General features: G+C 42.2%; 1 protein-coding gene across 1 annotated transcript; it reads left to right on the forward strand.

The window, feature by feature from the left end:
* Positions 1-516: 516 nt before the first annotated feature.
* On the forward strand, positions 517-19,855 carry OLFM4 (olfactomedin 4). The gene is made up of 5 exons (XM_054188434.1): positions 517-578; positions 3,449-3,601; positions 9,607-9,819; positions 10,762-10,915; positions 19,062-19,855. The coding sequence occupies exons 1-5, from the start codon at positions 549-551 to the stop codon at positions 19,853-19,855; spliced, it is 1,344 nt and encodes a 447-aa protein (XP_054044409.1). The 5' UTR covers positions 517-548.
* The last annotated feature ends 1,210 nt before the right edge of the window (positions 19,856-21,065 follow it).

Consider the following 21,065-nt stretch of genomic DNA (forward strand, 5'->3'; position numbering starts at 1 on the left):
TGCTCCCTCTGTGGTGTTAGTAGCAGAGCGGGATGCATGTCCCAGCCATCACAGCTCGCAGCCTGACAGCTTGGCGTGAAAGGGGCAGCGAGTCCCATGCCGAGAGGAGTGGCGAGGAGAGGACGTCCCTGCCAGGAGGACAGTAGTTGCTGGATTTAAGGCAGGGGAGCACAATACTGTCATTTTAGACTGCCACGCAATCTGCCAGGGCTGCCTGTCAGAGCCCCAGCTCACACCTCCCGAGCAGGCTGAGTGTCCCCTGCCTTGAACTGGTCATGCAGAGGCTTCCTTCAAGAAGAGGTGTCTATGAAGTGACACTCTGCCTGGGGAAATGTTAGTCACTTCATCAGCGGATCAGAAAAGCCAATAATTTTACAGTTGCTGCGGATGGCTCCCATAATAAAATTGAAGTGCTTTGGAGCTGCAGGATGGAGGCTAGCTGGTGGGGAAGGGACAGTGCCATATGCAGGAATTCACACTGAAGAAGGCTTTCCTTTGCTTTTTAGATCCCTCACATGACCCTTCCATATCTCACTCTGCCTGACAAGATGACTGGCGACCCGCACACTCCCCCAGAGGTATGGCCGTTATTGTTCTTCAATGAAGTCCAGAAAAAACCCAACATTTTTAAAAATGCTACATAATCACTCGGAGATTTAACTTTGATACACGTTCATCGTTTAGGCTGCTCAGGAAAATGCGTTCAGGTGTTTTGTATCCAGGATTTCAGGCAGTAGCGAATTCCCAAAATCATCAGTGCTGCTTCCATGTCATTCAATGCCTGAAGTCACATCCAAAGCTCTGTCCTTGTGACTACTGAACTGGACACCAGACATGAAACAGCTGAGGCCATGGGGTTTTGATGGCAATATATCAAACAGCTTGGTCGTTACAGCCTCCCTAGAAGAGGGGGAAGGCTCCTTTTCAACTCTGTCTTCCCATGTAAACCAGAGCAGGTTTACGTTGAAATTCTCTCCTGAGAAGTTCCCAATTGTAGTAGCTGGGGGTGAGAAAATCTTGATTCTTCATGTTCTACTTTTAGCTCAAATTTTATTCCACTATTTTCTGATAGAGGGATTGAATCTGTTTTCCATGCCTTCCAGTACAGTACTCAAGTCCATGGTCTGCAGATTTTGAGATTTGGTTTTTTTCCCTCTCTCTGTCAGTGACTGCTTAATAACACTGCTTTGGACCAGATTCAATGGGACACACTTGCTCTGAATGGTCCTGCAACCTAGTATCAAGAACAGGCTTTGGCCACAGCACAGCTCGAGATCGGGTCAGAAACGACAGACAGCTTGATGGTTGGTCTTTGTTGTCCAGGCTAGCCTAGCGTGGCACCTGGGATGTGTGGAGGGACCTCTTCTGACAGAAAGTTAAGTCTCTGGCTCCACTAGAGGGTTTAGAAAGTTAGATGGAGTTAGGAGTCTCTCTAGAGTCTAAACGGAGTCTAGGAGTTTCAGTAGCAGGACCCAAACCTCATCCATCTCCTTGCCCAGCTGAGGTGGCCTCTGTCACTGCCGTGTAGCTTCTGTGGATCCCATTCTTTGTCTTAGGAAGAGCAAGTAGCTAATTCAGAGCTGTGAATGCCACCGGGCTGCAGTGTAGCTAGAAATTAAGCACTGAAATTGCTAGGCTGTTTTGACGATGTAACCCTAAGTCCACATTTAGGCAGCTGAATAAATTTCCTAATTTTCAGAAAATAAGTACTTGCCGGCTCCTACTCCCTGTCTTAAATTGAAGGAAATTAAATTGTGGAAAAGGGACATTTCATGACCATACACAGAGAACTGAGAGGTGCAAAAGCATCTGAGTGACTTAGGAACCTATTTTTCATAGTAATTTAAGTACTGATAGCCATATCCTCAAAAGTACTTGCAAACTTAGAAATGGTTTGCAGTGTGTTCTCAGTGGGACTTTCAGAAGTGCTTTGGTAACCTGCCTGGCAGGGAAATCAATGGAACTTATGTGCTGGGACATTCTGGAATGCCATGAGATACTTCTCTGCTTCCTTTCATGTTAAATGTCTTCAGCAGTCTCTCTGTGAGTGACGTTTTAAGGCCCATGGTACTTCAGTAGCGCAGATAAAACGTCTTTTCATGCTTTCTTTCAAAATGAGATGTATGCTGTTTGTTATGGCTGCGGTAAAGACGTTGCCAGCAGTGTGAACTGGGATCATTCCTGCTTGCTGCTTTTCTCTTCTTGGGCTCACGGATCAAGACAGCTTTGCTGCTGGCCATCACTGCGTGTCCCGGTCTGGTTTGGCAGTGAGTATGTTAGTTGAAATCACTGTGAAAAAGCAAGGGAAGAAGTGCTGAAATGCCAGCTTTCAGTAAATATTTTTGTTGTTTGCTTGTTTATTTTTAAGAGGGAGAGAGAAAGAGAAAACGCATGAATAACACTGGGATTTCTGCAAGGCAGGAGGAGATATTATACAAAGAAGTGTATTTAAAGAGCAACTCTGTAGCTTTAAAATATGCAACTGCAATGAAGTGTGTGCCAGAATATTTTAAAGTAACATCAAATATCTTTATTAATAAATTCGTGATAGGTTTATGAACTGGGAAATGTTTTGTATACAAACAAAAAAGAACTGCTCCAAACACACTCAGTATTCAGCCCAGTGTTTATAGGAAATGATGTGCTTTGGCTGTAAATTATGGGAGGATCATGAATTGCCAGCCCTGACCTTTCCATACACCATACACATGGCTCCAATGGTGATGGTCTGAGCACGCAGACTCCCTGGACAAGGCGATTCATGCTAATGGCATGGGCAATAGCTTTGCAAACTATCCACAAACATGGATGGGCAGGCTGTGATGTGTGGGTTGTTACGTGCAATATTTTGTAGCAAAATAAGTGTCTCTACCTTAGGCTGAGCCTGCATATTTAATTCATCACCTTTCAGTGGTGTATAATTAAATGCACATGTCTGTTTGCTGGGGCTGACTGAGAAACTTCAAATGAAGCATTTTTCTTTTCAGAACTTTCCCTGTTACAAGTTCTATTTTGGTGCTTTCATCTCTATGGATGGAAATGACTAGATGATCTGATCAATTCAGATTAACAGAACAGTAACTATAAGGCCTAACTTACTAAGTTATTATTTTCCTGCTGTTGTGTGCTTTTCCATCTGCTGGAGAAGTTATTTCAGTATCTTAGGAACACTGTCCACAAGATTGGGAAAGTAAGAACTATTATATGCCTCTGTTTTTCCAGTGGTAAAATATTTACAGTAATGTTTAACTATTTTCAGAAAGATTCATAAGGCTGAGTCATAAAAATTGTTGGGTACTTTGAGTTCCTTTGAAGAAAAAGCTGAAAGATGTACAATAATGAAGTTGTTGATCTCATCATTGTCACAGCTCATTTTATTGTCAGACATTAGCTCCCGATTCCAGAGAAGAATATTAACACATTTTTCCTTACCTATTTGTTATTGCAGCTCTTTACCAATGTGTCCGGCTCTGTGGATGACAAGGGAACTTGCCAGTGCTCGGTGTACTTACCGGATACCACCTTTCCAGTGCAGAAGGCTGAGCGACTGGAAATTATAGCTGCGACCCTCTCGGAGAAATTTGAGTTAGAGCTTTCTCAAGTAAGGTGTTCATTTCTCATAAATATAACAATTGTATCTTTGCTGAAAAATGGTTGCCTGTGAAAAAGTACAGCAGTCAGCGCTTTTCTGTGACATGTCTCTCAAACAGTGGGAAAGAGGGCTCTAGAAGAACAAGGAGAAGGGTGATTAAATCTCAGATCTTTGACGCTGTAGTATGTCACACATTTGAATATCCTTAGGTCTCTTTTCTAGGCCTTTGTAGCTAGAGGCATATAGTATTTTTGGAAAAATGGTTATGTTTTTCCTCTTTTGGCTCAGTTTTATGGGTTTGTGATTGCTACACATAGCTATAGGAAGCCAAGCCTCCTGCTCTTTCATGTGTTATTATTTGTGTCGAGCCAGCCAGATTGTAAGAGGGAAATGAAGGGAAAGAGGAGAAAGGTCACCACAGCCCAGAGTGAAGAAGTAGGTGAATATTTGTCCCTTTACTTCTGCTCTCAGAGACTAAAACAAATATAAAAAAATCAAATATCTTCCTTGTCAACATCTGAAGCTGTGGCAGTGAGGCTACTGAATTATGCATTGTTGTTGAAGGCAAACACACCTTACACTACTTTGGCTACTTGTTGCATGAATTCAGATCCATTTTTTGAGGAACTCAAGCAAACTCACACATGCTGCAGTGCACCGGGTGAAGCTGCCTGTGAAGACAGAAATCTTTCGTTGACTTTTGATAGTGGATAAATATTCAGGATTCAGATTAGGTGTCCAGCAGAAAGTGTTTTCTTCAGGAACCAAGCATCTTAAGAAATGAAGTGTCCTTGAATTAATCAGCAGAAAAGGCACAGCATTAAATTATAAATTCTGACTATAAATATTCATAACCCTCCTCTGGTATAATCAAGAACAGATAAGAAGTTGTGCATAAAAACCAGAACAACAGGCAGAGGATCCTGTGGTAAGATCTTTCAGTTCAAATCATTTGTTTTGAAAGAACTGGAGCTAACAATGAAACACATTCATCTGTCAACAGGGATATGAAGGGCAAGCTGACAGAAGTCCCACTGCCTCCAAGCACAGGAGTTACCTGATCCCTTGCAGGATGGAGGTGTAGCTCAGAGTTAATGATCCACGAAAATCACTGAGATTTCAGGTCCCCATACTGTTCCCACTGTGGTCAGTGCCAGCATTTTAAGCTAATTGCACTGGGACAGGATCAGGGGCATGATTTCCACCCAGAAGGTTGGTGTGATTCTTCAAGGTGTTTGTGTACCACCTTTCCCAGTCACTTGCCCTGGTGTAACCAGTCTCTTACCAGTACTTTCCTCAGAATGGTTCATTTTTCCATAAGGATGTGTGACATATCTGCTAGTCCCATACAGATCTGCAGAGCATCTCAAGTGCTGCTTGACCTCTCTGTGTGGACAACCTCAGATCTCCATTGAATTCAGGCATCTTGCTCATATAAAGACACAGGTTACTATAGATATCTAAAATTAGCATGGCACCTGTGCTGTCATCCGTAGGTGCCCAGCAGTGTAATGCAGTGTCGACACTGACCTTGGCTTTCAGTTCTTGCTGCAGACAGTGAAAATTCTTGACCTAACTCAGGCTTCACTGAATTTCATCCTGTCGAGACCAATCAGCCAAGTAGTGTTACAATGCATCTAGTTAGATAAAGTGTGACATATACTTTGGTGTGATCCAGGCACAGAGATACTTAGGGTCAGAAATGCATTTTGGTGTAACTCTGTGTAAGATTTTTCAGTTATGATATCGTTCTTCTGTAGAAAGAAGAAAGCTATCAAGTGTTGCCCTATTGATAATCTGAACTTCAGTAGCCTCAGATCTTGTGATGCATGAGTCTCCATGCATAAAAATTCTTCACCTTTCCAGTTGTGGAAAAAAACCCCTCCTTACACAGTCATGTCCACTAATTTAGTTGTGGTAATGCTCATAGAAAGAAGGAAATAATGAAATGGAGGAAAGCCCAGTTCTCATTATTGATCATTATTAGAAATGACCCTGAGCAAAATCCTGGGGAATTATGCTCAAACATAACATAATCTCACCACAGGGGTGGGAATTTCTACTGAGCGCTTGCTTTTTTGACTCTGAGAACCCATGCTTTTTTCGCTCTCCTAAAACACCCTTTGAAGCTCATGGGAGCTTTTCCTGGGTAAAAGCTGCAGGATTGGACCCTCTTAAGGATGCTTTCCATGTGCTAGAAGTCCCAGATAAACAACCTGATTGAATCGTTAACCTTTTGCCTGATTGTAGGCTAATTCAAAAAGCAAGGGGGTCCTTTTATAGAATCAGCAGGCAAGGAAGCTCGCAGATAAAGAGATGCTCTCATGTGCCAAATGAGTACAAACTGTAGGCTGAAAATACCAGACTAATTTTTCCTCTGTCACATCAACCTTTGCCAGCATAATTATGATTACAGAAGAAAATTAACCTTTCAAAGCGAAGCTGGAATTGGCTGCTCCTCTCAATAGGAAAGGAGAGAGGACAACTCTGTAACAGAGATGGATCAGCACTTTGTCCCAAGGAGAGAAAGTGTCTTTCAGAACTTGTCTCACAACGGCCACAACGTCCTTACATAACAAAAACAGGAGAAAAAAGCACGCCTGCCCTGTGCCAGGAACAGCTGTTTTCAAAATGTTGACCTCCAGTCGAATTCTTCTCAGTGTCAGCTTGCAGACTGCTTGCCAACTATGCTTCTTATGGGTCTGTAGAGGTCAGGCCTGCCCGAAGCCAGTGTTCTGGGCCCGGTGACTTTATAGAGATGCTGGTTTTGTCTCTTCTTTCACATCTTCCCTCAGTGCTCCTTTTTTTTTTTTTTTTTTTTCTTTTATATCTTCACCTTGCACCTTTGTTTCCCCTTCTGTACTCTCCAAATATGTGCTGGAGAAGTGTCTGTTTGCATGCTGCAAAAACGGTGTTGATAAATACCAATCGCACGTAAACGACACAGTAAATGAGCATTGCAGATTTTTCATGCCCTTTTCATTCCATGAGGCTGAAAATGCTTGGAAAGGAGGAAAAAATGAAACCAAGGAATTTTTTCTTTCCTACATATGCCTCACATGTCTCCATTCTCTTCCTATAAAGAGCTAATACAGGCCCTATGCACTCATCAAATCCTACTTTAGGCTTTTATGACAAATGTGGCAGCAATCAGTACCAGTTATTGTTCTGTATGCCTAAATATGAGATGTGCACAGAATTTCTGTGCCAGTCTGTCAAGAGACAACAGCCAGTCCCCAGCAGGTAGCTGCAGTAGAAGACCAGGGATTACAAGCTGCTTAGATCTACCTGCCAAGCAACAGAGCAGCATCACGTTCCTCTTTCAACTGATATTTCCAAACTACAGAAACTCCTAAGCCAGATCTGAGCAGGCGGGAATGTCCACACAGGGCATTGCAATGCTTGACATATGTGCTGGATTTGTCTGCAAAAGCGCTATAAACCTGTTAGAGCAGCACTGCTGAGAAAATTATATTTGTCCAATAATTCGCCGGGGGAGCTATTAGCTTGAGTTCATTACGACACTGGTGTGGTCGTATAGAGCACTGCGGAGTGCTGGGGCTAGTTCAGGCTCAACTTGTATGGATATCCCTCAGCTATGCTCCAGTGGATGGTGTTGACATGTCCTTAAATGACCTAGATGGTTGACTGAGTGAAAACCCTCTGATGTGGGAGGAGAACTTCAGGTCTGTGCCCTGCAGCAGTCTGCAATCAGGGCTGAAATTACTATACATGCCTTGTTCCAGCCCTCAGCATTTTGTCCGGGCTCTCAAGACCCTGGAGAAAACTCCAAATTCACAGGTTTCTCACTAATGAGTAGCCATCATTAATTCCAGCAGTCTGTTCATTTCAGTGGTTTGTAGATCTGACCTATACTGCAGCATTATTATTCGTAGTAGTATTAGTGTTAGTATTAGTATTATTGTGAGAAAGGTTATTAATACCTAGGTAGATTTTCAAATACCTCTACGATATACATAGCTTCACACAGCAGTGCAATTTTGTTCAGACACAGGCTTGCTTTACATTTCTCAGGCTATAATCATATATGCTTGCTATTTCTGTTGTGCAAACTCTAAGTACAGAGTTTAAAAACTGACCTTTGAAGAATTTTTTCAGAAGATTGTTTTGAGGGTATCTTCCAACTCCAAACCGATTTTGGTGATCAGTGAAAGTGTAAAGTCCAGTACATCTGGCTTTTCCAAGAACATTGTCCAGTTCTTCCTACTGTTCTCTCTTGAACAGATGATCACGTCAGATAGGACAAGGGATCCCAGCTGTCTTTTTTGTCAGCCGGATGCAAGGAATTAGGTCTAAGTCTTTTTATGCTATTATTTTTTTTTTTTTTTTATTCTTAATTGTAATAAATAGCTTAGTCATTCCTAAGCTTGAAGTTACCCAGGCTTGACCTGGGAGATCTAGAGCATCCAGTGTTCTGAGTCAGGGTGCTTCTGCTGGAGTCTGGAGACATGACAGTTTATATCAGAGCAGCTCAACGTCTGGCTGCACACATTTAGAACAGAAGATCTGTTTCAAACCCTGATTTAAATGCACGGGATTGAGCAGCCTGGTTTTGGTGTACATTATGTATGTGCATGCAGAGGGGGTTGTTCAGATTTATAGTGTAGTTGTGCCACTATTGAAAATTATACTTTTGAGAAGAGGGTCTTCTCACTAATGGTTCTCCTTAGACGAGATCACTGACTGTCTTATGATCTGAAAGGATCTTTTCTGCCCTTCATGAATGTCCATGCTGTGAGCTCCTGTACCTCCTCTTTGGTACCTAAGGGATTCAATCAAAATTGAAAGGAATTATTTGATAAATGTCTTTGCTGGGGTCTCGAACCCAGGGGCTGCTGCTGGAAAAGGAGAACAGGGAGTCCGTGGTCTTTACGTCATGACAGGATTTTAGAGTCCATTCCAGAGCCAATGGGGAAAAATACTGAATTTCATTTTATGTTAAGATAATGCAAGTGTAGTTGAGATGATGTGGGCTAAATATTTGATGTAATGGTTATGGAAATCATAGTGCTGTAGAGAGAGGCACTTATCCTACAAACGCCATCTGAGAGTATAAATATGGAGTTACTGGTGTAACAAAATAATTATATTTATTCATACTTCTTGCCTTTTGTGATACAATTATATTGATTTAGGGGAAAACAGACATGAATTTTATGAAGCATCTAGGAGAGAAATTATGTCTGTTTCCCAAAGTGTTTTCAAGGAACTAACATTTTCAATGGAATGTTCTGAATCCGTATCATATTCTTAACTTTCTGCATCCCAATGCTTGTGCTGTGACATTTACCTCAGCAGATACATGTGTGAAAATATATTTATGCGGACAAGTGTTTAATGGTTCAAAGGCTGAAAAGGCTGCTGTGTAAATTACTTTAGCTAAAGCCTGCCATAAATTTTACACTTTGATTTAAACCAGATTTGATTTTTAACACAGTGTTTAAACTTTCCCCCCCTGCCCAAAGACAAACCCCAAACCAATTCTGCCAACTTTTCGGCACAACTCAAGTGTACACAGGGTAAAATCCTATTTGGATTCAGAGTTAACAGGAAATGAAGCTGAAAAACTTGGGAATCCTTTATTGCATTTTTCAGCCTCCTTGGGTCGCTTTTGTGAGATAATACACTGCAGATTTCCTAATAAAGTTTTCACCAATGTAAGTTCTTGGCATACTGAGGATAAAATTAGCTCACAGAGACAATATTGGCAAAGAATTAAAAAAATGGAAGACTGTGAGTAAAATTCTGCCTTCAGTTATCCCCAGGCATTCCTGAGGGTACTTTGTGGAACTGCCAACAATAAATGAGGGTTAAATTTCAAATTTTTTATGTATGTGATGAGAATTTCATTTATGTAGTTTATGTGAAGAATATATATGTCAAGGATGGGGAAGTTATGCATGGGGTACTCAGAAATATAATAAAGATGTCAAACAGGCTTGTTTTATTTGCTAACCTTGACTTGAATATGTGCCTTTTTTTTTTTCTCTAAGGTTAGACAGTACTCAAAAATGATTGAAGTGTATCAGCAGCAAATCCTTAATCTAACCATCAGAGTGCAGCATATGGAGGAGAGCAGCATATCTTACACAGAACTGGACTTCCAGTTACTGAAAGTGGAAATCAGTGACCTAAAGAGACTGGTCACTCAGCTGAAATCCAGCCTTGTTGGAAGCAATGTCGTCGTTGAGCAAATATATTTGGAGGTATTGCCAAAGCCTTAATTAGCCACAGAGGATTCAAATATACAGTTAGTTTATTCTCTCTTTACTGTTTAGGTTGAGGAAATGTAGCTTGCCTCTACTGCAGCCAGTGGAATTATTTTAGCATTTCATCTGCATAAATTAAAAGAAAGCTTGAGCTTAAATGTATTAACATCTTTTTCCTTGATATAGAGCACAGAAAAGCAAAGAACAACACTCCCCCCCCAAAAAATAGGGACCTCTTTATTTGTGCCAAATATCTGCCTGAAAGTTAAGTTTTGCATAGTATTAAGCTCATGAGCTGATTAAATTATTATAATAAATATTAATTTTTAGACCCCCATGCTTGAAAGCCTCCGTGCTTTAACTTAGATAATTATAAAATTAGCTTCTGGTTGCTAGGGCAGTGGCCCAATCAATATGAAATCAAGAAGTGGGAAAGACTATCACCTTCCCAGCAGACTATAAATCACATTTTCAAAATTGTAATTAATCACTCACGTAGAGAGAATAATTACTTCAGATGGAAAGTGAAATATAATTTTCCCCATTGTCCTCTAGATCATCAAGTAGGTGACTGAGAACATTATTTATCTTTGCAAATAAATTTTCCAGATACTTTTGTAAGGCTGGAATAAGAACTTTTTATATATAATAGCTAGCACTTGCCTAGGACTTACTGGATATTTTTATACTATGTATAAAATAACACTATATTTTTGCATTATGGTATATAACTGAGTGTTAAAGCATTTCCTTGTGGTCACATACCTCTGCTGTAAATGTAAAGTTCAGGCTAGCAGGATGAGGTCTGTTCTTAGGGATATTTCTTAAAACCTGTTCTGTAGCATCTTCTATGGTATGATCAACCCTGTCTGCAAATGTCTGTAAAATAAAGTTGACAAAAATTTAAACTCACTCTCTTTTATTTTTTTTTTTCTCTAGATCACAAATCTGACTATACTGGTAAACGAACTAGAATCACTGGACAAAAACAATGTCCTTGCAATTCGTCGACAAATCGTGTCTCTGCAGAATCGATTGAAAGAGTGTGAAGAGAGCAGGAACAAAACGACAGTACCCCCTTATTTCCCACCAGGTAAGCATTTCGCTTGTATATCAGATAAGAAACAACATAATACATGGGTAGAACAGTAAATGCAAAGATTTCTTTGTTAATGTTAAACACAATTGTAATGATACTACTTAGCTCTTGAAAAGTTGAGCAGACAGCTCCTAATCGTTCATCAATGGGTTCAAAAGGAAAATAAGGGCAGGGAACAAACTCTTCCAGACACAGTAGCTGCTTTCAGCTGGAAAAAGTTGTAATCTTCCTCACAGCTGCAGTGCGAAAAACAAATCTCTATGCCCCTTCTCTTTTTCAAAACAATTACCTTTTTTTTTGGTGGGAAACGATGCCTTTTTTTTTTTCTGACCAGCTTTGATTTTTAATAGTTCCTGTGAGTGTGACCTGTGTCATGGCAATTTTTCTCTAATGCTGCTTGGGAAATGTATGAGCAACAGTTGATGTACTAAAGCTGTTGGTATGCAAGCGCTGGAAGGCAGTTTTGCATGAAGATTACTTTTGCTTCACAGGCAAAAGATTCTTCTAAATCAGAAGGTCAAGAACCTTGGGGGGAAATTCTGGTCTCAGGGAAATAAGTGGGAGCTTTATTACTGATTTCAACAGAACTAGGATTTTACCATTTTCTTAACTAGGAAAGGTTATGTTCTGGGGCTTAGACCAGTGGTTCCCAGAGCGCAGCTCATATAAAAGTAGCAACAGTCAGAGGGCATGTGGTAATTAGTTTACAACTGGAATAATTTTTGTCTTGACAGTGTGTTCAGTTGAAAAATCGTGTTGCAAGTGAATCGTGGTCTGAGAAATCTTGAGTCAGATATGATACATGGGAGGAAACTGTTTAGGAAACACTAGTTTAGGTATGCCGGGTCAAGCATTCCACTTGCTAACAGACAGGAGGATTTATCAAACTGTGTCGATCCCCTAGTGTTTAATACACAGGGGGTTCCTTTTGACAGAGTATTGTAAGAGAGAAAGTGCTCTGCTGTATACAATACCCAGGGGAAGGATTCTGCTTTTTCACATAAGCTGGTTAGCAGTCAGCTAGAGGAGCCCATAAAAAAGGAGTGGTGTCCTGCTTGCAAGGAGCACAGATTTGCACCTACCAGCATTTACTTCTCATCACCTTGGGGTCAGCTATTTCAAACATCTTGTTGGAGAGGTGAGAGACAGAAATACTATCTTCCCTTAGGGTCAGCAGCCTTTCCTACTGCGACATCCTTAGGGCTTCATGGCCGTGCAGGCAGCTGCTGCACTTCTCTGACAGGATGCACGAGTAACACCTTGTCTGGGGGATCAGGCAGGAGAGAAAGCTGAAACGAAAACCTACATTGCAAGAGGATTGCCCTCCTCTGCTCCTTAAGGAAGGGCTTAAAGTGTTTCAATGAAAAAAAAGAAAAAGAAAGCAACGTTTTAAAAGTATTTGAAGGGCATCTCATTGATTTATTAAGGGTGATGGTGTGTGGAAAGAAACAGCCTCTTTCTCTTCAAGCCTACAGCAAGCCTTTGTTTCGGTGAGAAAGTACTGAAAGAAGAATAGTGTGTCCTTCCATGAGTGATGGTGGAAGGCGCTGCTTTTATGCCTGGGTGGTTGGCGTGAGCCTCTGTGGGGTGTAGGAGCCTTCAGAGTGGGAAAGGGATGTCTATGCTTCACAGTGCAGCTCCATGCAAGGATGGGCAAGTCATGCCCAGAGCAGGATGATAGCTCTGGGATGGGTAAATATAATTGCATAGGGTTGTGCCCATAATAGAATTATTTAGCGTTGCTTCTCAGGCCATGATGGGGAGATGGATAGAGTTTATTTGGGAGCAAAATGGTATTGCTTTAGCATTGCCTTATTCCTGACTGGTGTGCCAGCTAGCTCAGGCACCTTTGCATGTCACTGCATTGTGTGGGAACCATGGAGCAGAAAATAACCTAGACGACCAAAACCCCAGATGGTATGAACAACGATAGCTCCATTGACTTCCAGAGAATTACCACCACTGACATCAGCTGAGGACATCCTCTGGTGCTGTCTGTGAGTTTGTCTCCTGCCCACTGGAATAGGAACCCTGGAGGGGTTGGAGGGTGTGTGTGTGGCCTTATTGTCATGGCCATCTTTAGGGTGAGGGTGGTCTCTGAGGCTGGCACAAAGGACTGTTGGCCGAGCAACTGCAGAGGGCTGGCAAATTTTGTACCTGTTGGGAGATGCCAGCTATACAGACAATCCAGGTGTTGTGTAGGCTCAGATCTCTGCTAATCCACACAGAACTGGTGTATTCTGACTTCATGTGCCTGGCAGGGAGCAAATATTCCCTGGGCAGAGAACTTTGTAGAGCAATTACATGTCCTGCAGACTGTATCTGAAAACAAGTAGTAGTAGGAAGATGTTATTGCTTGGGGAGATGGAGTAAGTATGTGAGAGAGCTGCATTTTCTAGATGGTCATTTTGGAGGCTTTGCATGGATGCTCACACCTAGGCCTCTGAAGCTTTCTAGCACTCATTTACGCATTTGAACACAATTTCCATACGTTTTCTCTGCAAGCTTGAATGCCTTGAATTCCTGCCAAACCATTTGGCCTTGCCCTGCTTTTAGTTCATATTATATTTATAATGTTTGTATTAAACTGACTCTTTGTCCTGTTTTCAGACTGCGTTTTCTTTCCCCCTCCATCCTCTCTCCTGCATATTTTGGGTAGGCAACATGAACGAGAGAGAGCTTGGCTAATCCCCAAGCTGTCTAAGACCATGAGTCTAGAGGCAAGTTTAATTAAAGCTTCTTGCTTCTCAGTGCTGTAGTACACAGCCCCTCTGACTGTCCCCCAAGGCTTTTGCTGCTGTATTTCTCAGAGTGAGCAGGCCTGTTCTCAACATAGCAGAAAGAAATCACTGGTCTCCATTTGCCACCTTCTCTCCCTGGAGAGGTGGGTGTCTGAGTGTCTGAAATGGGTCTCAGTAAATATACAGTTAAGCATCCTCCTCATCATCACTTATTTTCCTATCTGCAGCAGTTTCTGGCCTCTCTCTCCTCACCACTCAGTGGGAAGAAATATTTACCCATTCATTTTCCTTTTGCGCTGATCTCATTTGGCTGCATCAGGGCAGGTATATAGAGAAAAGATCCCAGGATGGTTCTTTGAGGACTCTGCAGCAGATTCTTTGTCACATCTCACTGAAGTGATCTGAGAGAGGCAGCAGGGAGAAGTGAGTCAGATGAAACTCTCGAAGGCAAAAAAAGAAAGAAAGGAAAAAAAGAGCAAAGCTGATTTTTCTGTCTTTTATACACTTAGAAATTAAGGATTTCAAGTTACTGGTGAATAGGTCTCAGCAGGAGGAAGACCTGGTATAGCCTAATGCTGAAACTCAGACAATCCTATTGGAGTCTTACAGTGATTTCACTTTTACCTTATGTTTTACCTCCTATGTCTGTGTTTACCCAAGATGTCTGTGTTTTTTGAGTGATTTGGGTTGTGTTTTGAAAAGAATATGTCCATACACAAAGAGAGAGACATGTCCTACAGGCACCTGAAGAGACCTGAGCAGTGCCTCCTTTCCAAGACTGCCCAAACTGCCCCTGGAGACACATGCATTTCTCCATTGGCAATGGAGGGAGCTTAGATGAATTTTTAGTTGCCTGAAGGTAGGTCAGATGAACTCCAGCCCTCCACCTCATCCTCTGTTAGATGCTGATGACATAAGTCTTCCCTGATGCAGCTGTCAGCCTGTGTCTGTGCCCCATGATACTGGTGAAGACTGAGGTGTCTGTATGGGTCTTCCTATGTTAGGGAGACAGTAGGAGCAAAGACGAGCCATTCCCTGAGCAGCTCTGTCTCCTCTGTCTCAAGCCATAGTAAGGCTGGTAACAGCTCACACATCTGGATGCAGTGGTTCATCTGACAGGAGAGGAGGCTGCACATCTGGTGCTTGGGAGCACCAGAGACAGAGTGTAGCACCAGCCTGCTCCTGGTCTCTGTGCCCCTCATGGGAGTTCCTTTAATGAGGGTCCCACCTTATGTGGTCCCTTCTCTTCTGTGATCAGATGCAGCTGCTTGGTGGGAGGAGGTTGATGGAGGTTTTTTGGCACTTGTATTGCTGGAGTGAGAAGCTGAAGTGCTTCAGAGTGAAGTGGGTGAAGCAAGACCCAACGGGATGTGTCTCCTGCTCAGTTCTGCAGTCCACCAGCCGAGCAAGTCAGGCTCCCTCCAGTCCTGACAACTAAATGCCAGGTCCTTTTCTTATGAATCAGAAGGATTAGTAAACAATTGAGCTGAGATACTGGTGCTTCATGTAGGGAGAAGGAGAAGTATGTGTGTATGTACCTGTGTTGGTCCTCCTCTCGCCTATTTGCTACATAATCATGAAACAAAGGAAGGCAAAAATACCAGGACGTCATTTATCAGCGGCCCAAAACAGTGGAGAAAGGAGTTAAAAACTTGAAAGTTTGAATAATGCATATGGATTTATTTCAAGTACCTTCTAATATTTACAAAATTACATGACACTTTGTTTCCTTTGTGCATTTTTTTTCCCACAAGATCCAGACAGGGAGGCAAGTTTAGATTAAATAAACAACAGTGAATTCTTCTGAACCTGTGCAGAAGACAGATCACCCCCTGACTACCACAGAGTTTTTGGTAAAAAAAAAAATAAAAAATTCTGGGAGAGTTTTCAAGGAAATCAAAATCAAGCACATACTCTATAGAAACCTCAGACAATTTTTGATGTCATTAAAACAGAACACGCTTCTAACTTTATTTTAATAATTCATTGTTTCATAAATAAAAACCAAACAAGTGTTCAGCAGAGAGATCTCTTTAAGGGAAGAAATAATAATTTATTATTTCTTTTGTAAGAAAAGGTCTCTCTGCTGAACACACGTTTGTTTTTTATTTATGAAACAATGTATGAATTATTAAAATAAATCTGAAATTGTGTTCTGCTTAATGACATGAAAAATTATTTGAGGTCGCATATAGATGAGCTTAGCAGTGCTTCACTACCTGCAAGCTTCGGCACTGTATTTTTCTAAACAAATCAAGAGTTTTAGAGCATTTAATAGCCATTTAATTCTTAGATAAGTTTATTGTGGTTTAAGCACAGCAATATATTCAATATGTCACCAGTTTAAAAGAAGCCCTCATGCCGGAGGTAACAATACATAATAGAGATATAAGAAAAAAACAGTTCAAATTGATTTATGGAGTTGGCAGACTGCAAGCCGTTTTGCACTGCCTGCCTCAGCTTTCTTCCTTTGCATGGGCTGAGGTATAAGCACCTCCAAACGTTGGCATCTGTGCCAAGTGCTTAGGCCATGTTACTAGCCAAGCTACGTGCCATTTCCAGACGTGCAGCGTGGCTGGCCATACAGCAGTGCCTTCCTTGTGTGCTATATTTGGAAATGAGGTTTCTGCTTGAGGGCCTCATCCTTTGTAAAGCACTTAAGTGCATGCTTAAATGCTCATCTGCTCCGAGCCAGGAATGCTGATTTGCTGCGATTCTTGGTGGCACGGAGGGAAGCCACGTTCAACCAGGGTCATCCCACGTTTCAGCTGCGGGAATCCCAGGACATAAAAGGGACTGGAGGAGGAGATGGGGTTGTTCACAACTCACGTCATCCTCTCTACCATAAGTTGGGCACTCAGTGATGCAGAGCTGCTCCCATGGGCAATATTGACCTCAAGGATGCTGCCAACACAGCCCGGGGGCACAGGGATCTGGCTCAGCATAGTGATTTATATTTAATATAAAGCTTCTACCAGCTTCCTCATAGATGTTGAGAGGAGGTTGCAGGTGAAACATAGAATCATAGAATGGTTCAGGTTAGAAGGGACCTTAGAGATCATGTAGTTCCAGCCCCCCTGCCACGGGCAGGGACACCTCCCACTAGACCAGGCTGCTCAAAGCCCCATCCAGCCTGGCCTTGAACACTTCCAGGGATGGGGCATTGACAGCTTCCCTGGACAACCTGTTCCAGTGCCTCACCACCCTCCCAGTAAAGAATTTCTTCCTAATATCTAACCTGAATCTCCCCTCTTTCAGTTTAAAACCGTTACCCCTCGTCCTATCATTACAGTCCCTGATAAAGAGTCCCTCCTCATCTTTCCTGTAGGCCCCCTTTAGGTACTGAAAGGCCGGAATAAGGTCTCCCTGGAGCCTTGTCTTCTCCAGGCTGAACAACCCCAACTCTCTCAGACTGTCTTCATTGCATAGGTGCTCCAGCCCTCTGATCATCTTTGTGTCCCTCTGCTGGACCCAAAATCACATCCCTCAAGTCACTAGTGCAAGACAGCACAATACTTCGAGGGGGGAAGGTGTTATGTAGTGGAAGGAGAGAAACACTATATTTTCAGAAAGGAGACATGGAGACCTTCACTGCCCAAATCAACTTTACACATTGGCACAAATGTTGCCCTCTTGCTTGGACATTTCTAACATTCAGGCCTCAGGTTTCCTTGTCTCAGAGGCAGAGCACCTTCCCCCTGGGCAAAGCAGATCAGAAAAAGATTTCTCTGCATTTGCAACAGTCTATTTTTCACCGAATATCTTGTTTCACAGTCTTTTCTTAAGTAGAGTATTTTAGATTGATCTGTCTCCACATTTCCCTCTATCTGTGGGATAGACTAGGATGCCTTTGAGAACAAGATACCTCCTAGGCTTTTTCTGTCAGTGGCTTTAGGAGTTTTCAATTCATCTCTGTATCTCTGGCCTTGCTTAGGGACGGCCAGCTTTGAGGCCAAAAGGTAAATTCTCTCTCTGATATTTCTCTTTCTTCTTTGTGCTAAGACATAGGTTATTTATGTGCTAGACATGCCTTCATATGACTGATCTTATGAACAGCCATTCTTTTCACACAATCTGTAAGCAATCGTGACATGGTACCCATGCAAAGTAATAAAATCTCAAAAGATAAACTTGACTTTCATCATTGACACCATAGCTGGTGGTGCATGGAGTTCCTGTGCTGAGGGAGGTATTATTAACATCAAACAGTTGTGGCCATTAATCTGTCCATTAATTGACATGTAAGACTTGAGTCTATCCATATTATACTACATCTTTAGTAAGGAAGGCTGTCTAGTGGCTAGAGCACCCCACCGAATAGGGAAACATTGGAGCACCACTGAACTTGTGAGCTGATGCCAGTCACTCCATTGGTGCCAGCTGGTGCCAGTCTGTCTCCATTACCTCAGGTGAACGTATCTTTACAATGAAAAATCTGGAACTCTTTTGTGGGAGTAATACAAAAAGCTAATGTTAACACTTGGAAAAAAGCACGCTGGTTTTTGCCAGTGGCAGCTTCGGACTCATCAGAGGCACACAGAGATTTCTGAGTGGAGGATTTTTTTCCACCAGTGACCTACAATACTGAGAATTTATCAGGAAACGGGAATGTCACTGCCATTCACCATGAGTGAAAGGAAAGTATTTCTTGTATCTAAATTCATTTTTCCATGATCCTGAAAATGGCTTCGTAGTTGACACGTGGAAAACAGAGCTGTTCTGATTCAGCTTGAAGTCATATTCTCTTTAGAGTTGCCTCACATGAAAACCGGGAGTAATATCTGTCTACTTTTCCTAGGCTGTGATTGTTACTGTCTGCAGATTTCTTTGAGGGTCTGAGGTAGAAGGCATCATGCAGATGTGACGCACTGTTGTAAAGCTGCGATTCTGACAGCAGAATGCTAATCTGAAATGTGACTCTGGAATTACTGCTGTTGCTACTCCTTCCTTCCCCTCCTCAGTGAAATACACAGAAATCAGATGCTCCTTTCTTTTTTCCCCATCTCCCATGCTCTTGGTTCCACTGAGGTAGAAAATAACCTAAAATGCTTCTGAAATTGTATTTTCCAAGGGATTTCCTAGTGCATCAGGCTGGCATGCATCAAACGGGTAGAAGCAGAAATCTGTCCCTTGTCTGGAACAGCACAGCGAGCACTTATTTTCTGTGAATTAATCCTGATTGAGGATGGATGTCGCTATCTGTTCCACCCCCCCCCCCCCCCGCCCAACTCCCCTAGGCCAAAAAATGAGCCTTTTACACATGAAGCTATGCATTTATGTCTGTGCTTTGCCACAAAGCTAATCCCTAGTAAACACACTCTCGAGGCTACAGTATGCAAAACCTCTCTCCTAAAGATGACATTTGGAAAACCTGTTTTTTTTTTTCTCTTTAATTGCAGGTAGCTGCACTCACCATGGACTGCTGAATGTTAGCCAGCCCTATATTGTAAAGCTGAACTGGAGAGGATTTTCCTACAGATATGGTTCCTGGGGTAGAGATTACTCTCCCTCTAACCCAGAGAAGGAAGTCTATTGGGTTGCACCATTGAACACAGATGGGAGATACTTGGAATACTACAGAATTTATAGTTCATTTGATAATTTGCTTCTGTTTAGACCCACGTATGAAAGGAGAATAACATATGGGGAAGGAAGTGGTGCTGCCCTTTATAATAATTTTTTGTACTATCATGCTTATAATTCAAGACATATGGTGAAGCATGATATAAAAACAAACAACGTGGTTTTGAGAAAGGATCTTCCAGATGCTGTTACTGGTAACCGTTTCTCTTATGCTGGTGTATCATGGCAAGACATAGATTTTGCTGTGGATGAAAGTGGGTTATGGGTAATATATTCAACAGAAAATAGCATGGGCAACATTGTGATTAGCAAACTCAATGAGACCACACTTGATGTGATAAATACTTGGCAGACACGACAGTACAAGCCATCTGTTTCCAACGCTTTCATGTTATGTGGTGTTCTGTATGCCACAAGGCCAATGAACACTAGGAAAGAGGAAATCTTCTACATGTATGACACAAGTACTGGCCAAGAAGGGAGAATAAGTGTTGTTATGGATAAAAAGCTAGATACAATCCAGAGTGTTGATTATAACCCCACAGATCAGAAACTGTATGTTTATAATGACGGTTACCTTCTAAGATATGATGTGACCTTTCAGTCTTAGTATCTCAGTGCCATAAACATGTGATAAAACTGGCAGAAACTAAAATGAGAGATCCGATTAGACAATGCCTTTGCCAGTTTAGGGTTCATCTGGTCTGATGTACTGTATCTGGGGGTGTTATATATGTTACTTATACTCTTTAAAGGAATTAGTAGTATTGCTGCCAGCAGTGTCTGGCAGTACTGGGTTCTTTAGACTTTTATTGGTGTTTATTGGTGCTTTGTGCTTTACAATTGTCCTAATTCTAAGGGTAGATTTACTGCATAGATTTAGTGCATTTTGTTCACAGAAATTGATGGGCACAGCCTATCTACTGACCAGGAAGCTAATTACCCACTGATGTGCATTTGTCAGTGTGACACCGGCAAGGCAGCCAGAAACCGAGAATGAATTTCCACTGATCTTCATCAGAGTGAACTGAGGCTTCAGAGAAACTAATAGAAGGATTAAAATAGTATAGGAAATAGACTTGGTTGGAAAACAGCAACCCATTTTTTAGGTGGAAGTAGTAGTATCTGGCTCAAGGCTTCAGGAGAGAGGGTAGAAATGGACTTTGCTGCCTGAAGCCCTACCACAGGTAGGGGAGAGAGGCCACTGGGGACAAAGACAGAGCTCACTGCCCTTCCCATCACTGATGCAGTGGGACAGCCGCCCCTGAGGCCCTACCTGTAGCTGCCTCCCCTTGGCTCAGCCCTCTCCCAAACTGCCATGGCAGCAGGCTGTCTTCCCAGAGTGACTATGGGGGCAAAACTGGCAGTAGGGCTTTCAGCAGCTTTCTTTCTGTCCCACTCTGCTGCCCTTAGCAACTCCCTGTGCATAGACCTGGCCTTATGAATGGTCTTATTGCAATCTAGCCATGTTTTGTGGTCACCATGGCTCTATTTTCCTGGCAGTACAGTGCAAGAAACACTGTTTTCCTTTCCTTAATGCTCTTGTAAGCTGATGCAAATCCTGCCGTTGACTTTATTGGCCATGGGTGGCATTTAGGTATATATCATACGTTGCCATAGAATGACAGCCGTGTTATTTAATGTGCCTCTATTCAGCACTTTTGCCATTCTGTAATTAGATTCCTGAGACCCTTGTTAGCGTAGGGTTGAATTTTTTCCCTGGGTAATTCTGTCTTACAGCAAGCTAAGAGGTCTTGCGGAAAACAGAAGTCTGGTCAGACTAGTTGGATATGTGTGGTTTTTTTTTTTTTAAAAGGGTA

This window comes from Rissa tridactyla, chromosome 1, assembly GCF_028500815.1.
Source record: "Rissa tridactyla isolate bRisTri1 chromosome 1, bRisTri1.patW.cur.20221130, whole genome shotgun sequence".
NCBI classification, from domain to species: domain Eukaryota; kingdom Metazoa; phylum Chordata; class Aves; order Charadriiformes; family Laridae; genus Rissa; species Rissa tridactyla.

Bases quoted from the DNA above. Each gene is read 5' to 3' on its own strand.
- OLFM4 (XM_054188434.1), top strand. From the start codon at position 549: ATGACTGGCGACCCGCACACTCCCCCAGAG. The intron at 3,602-9,606 runs GTAAGGTGTTCA...TTTTTCTCTAAG, and splicing joins TTGAGTTAGAGCTTTCTCAA to GTTAGACAGTACTCAAAAAT. The intron at 10,916-19,061 runs GTAAGCATTTCG...CTTTAATTGCAG, and splicing joins ACCCCCTTATTTCCCACCAG to GTAGCTGCACTCACCATGGA.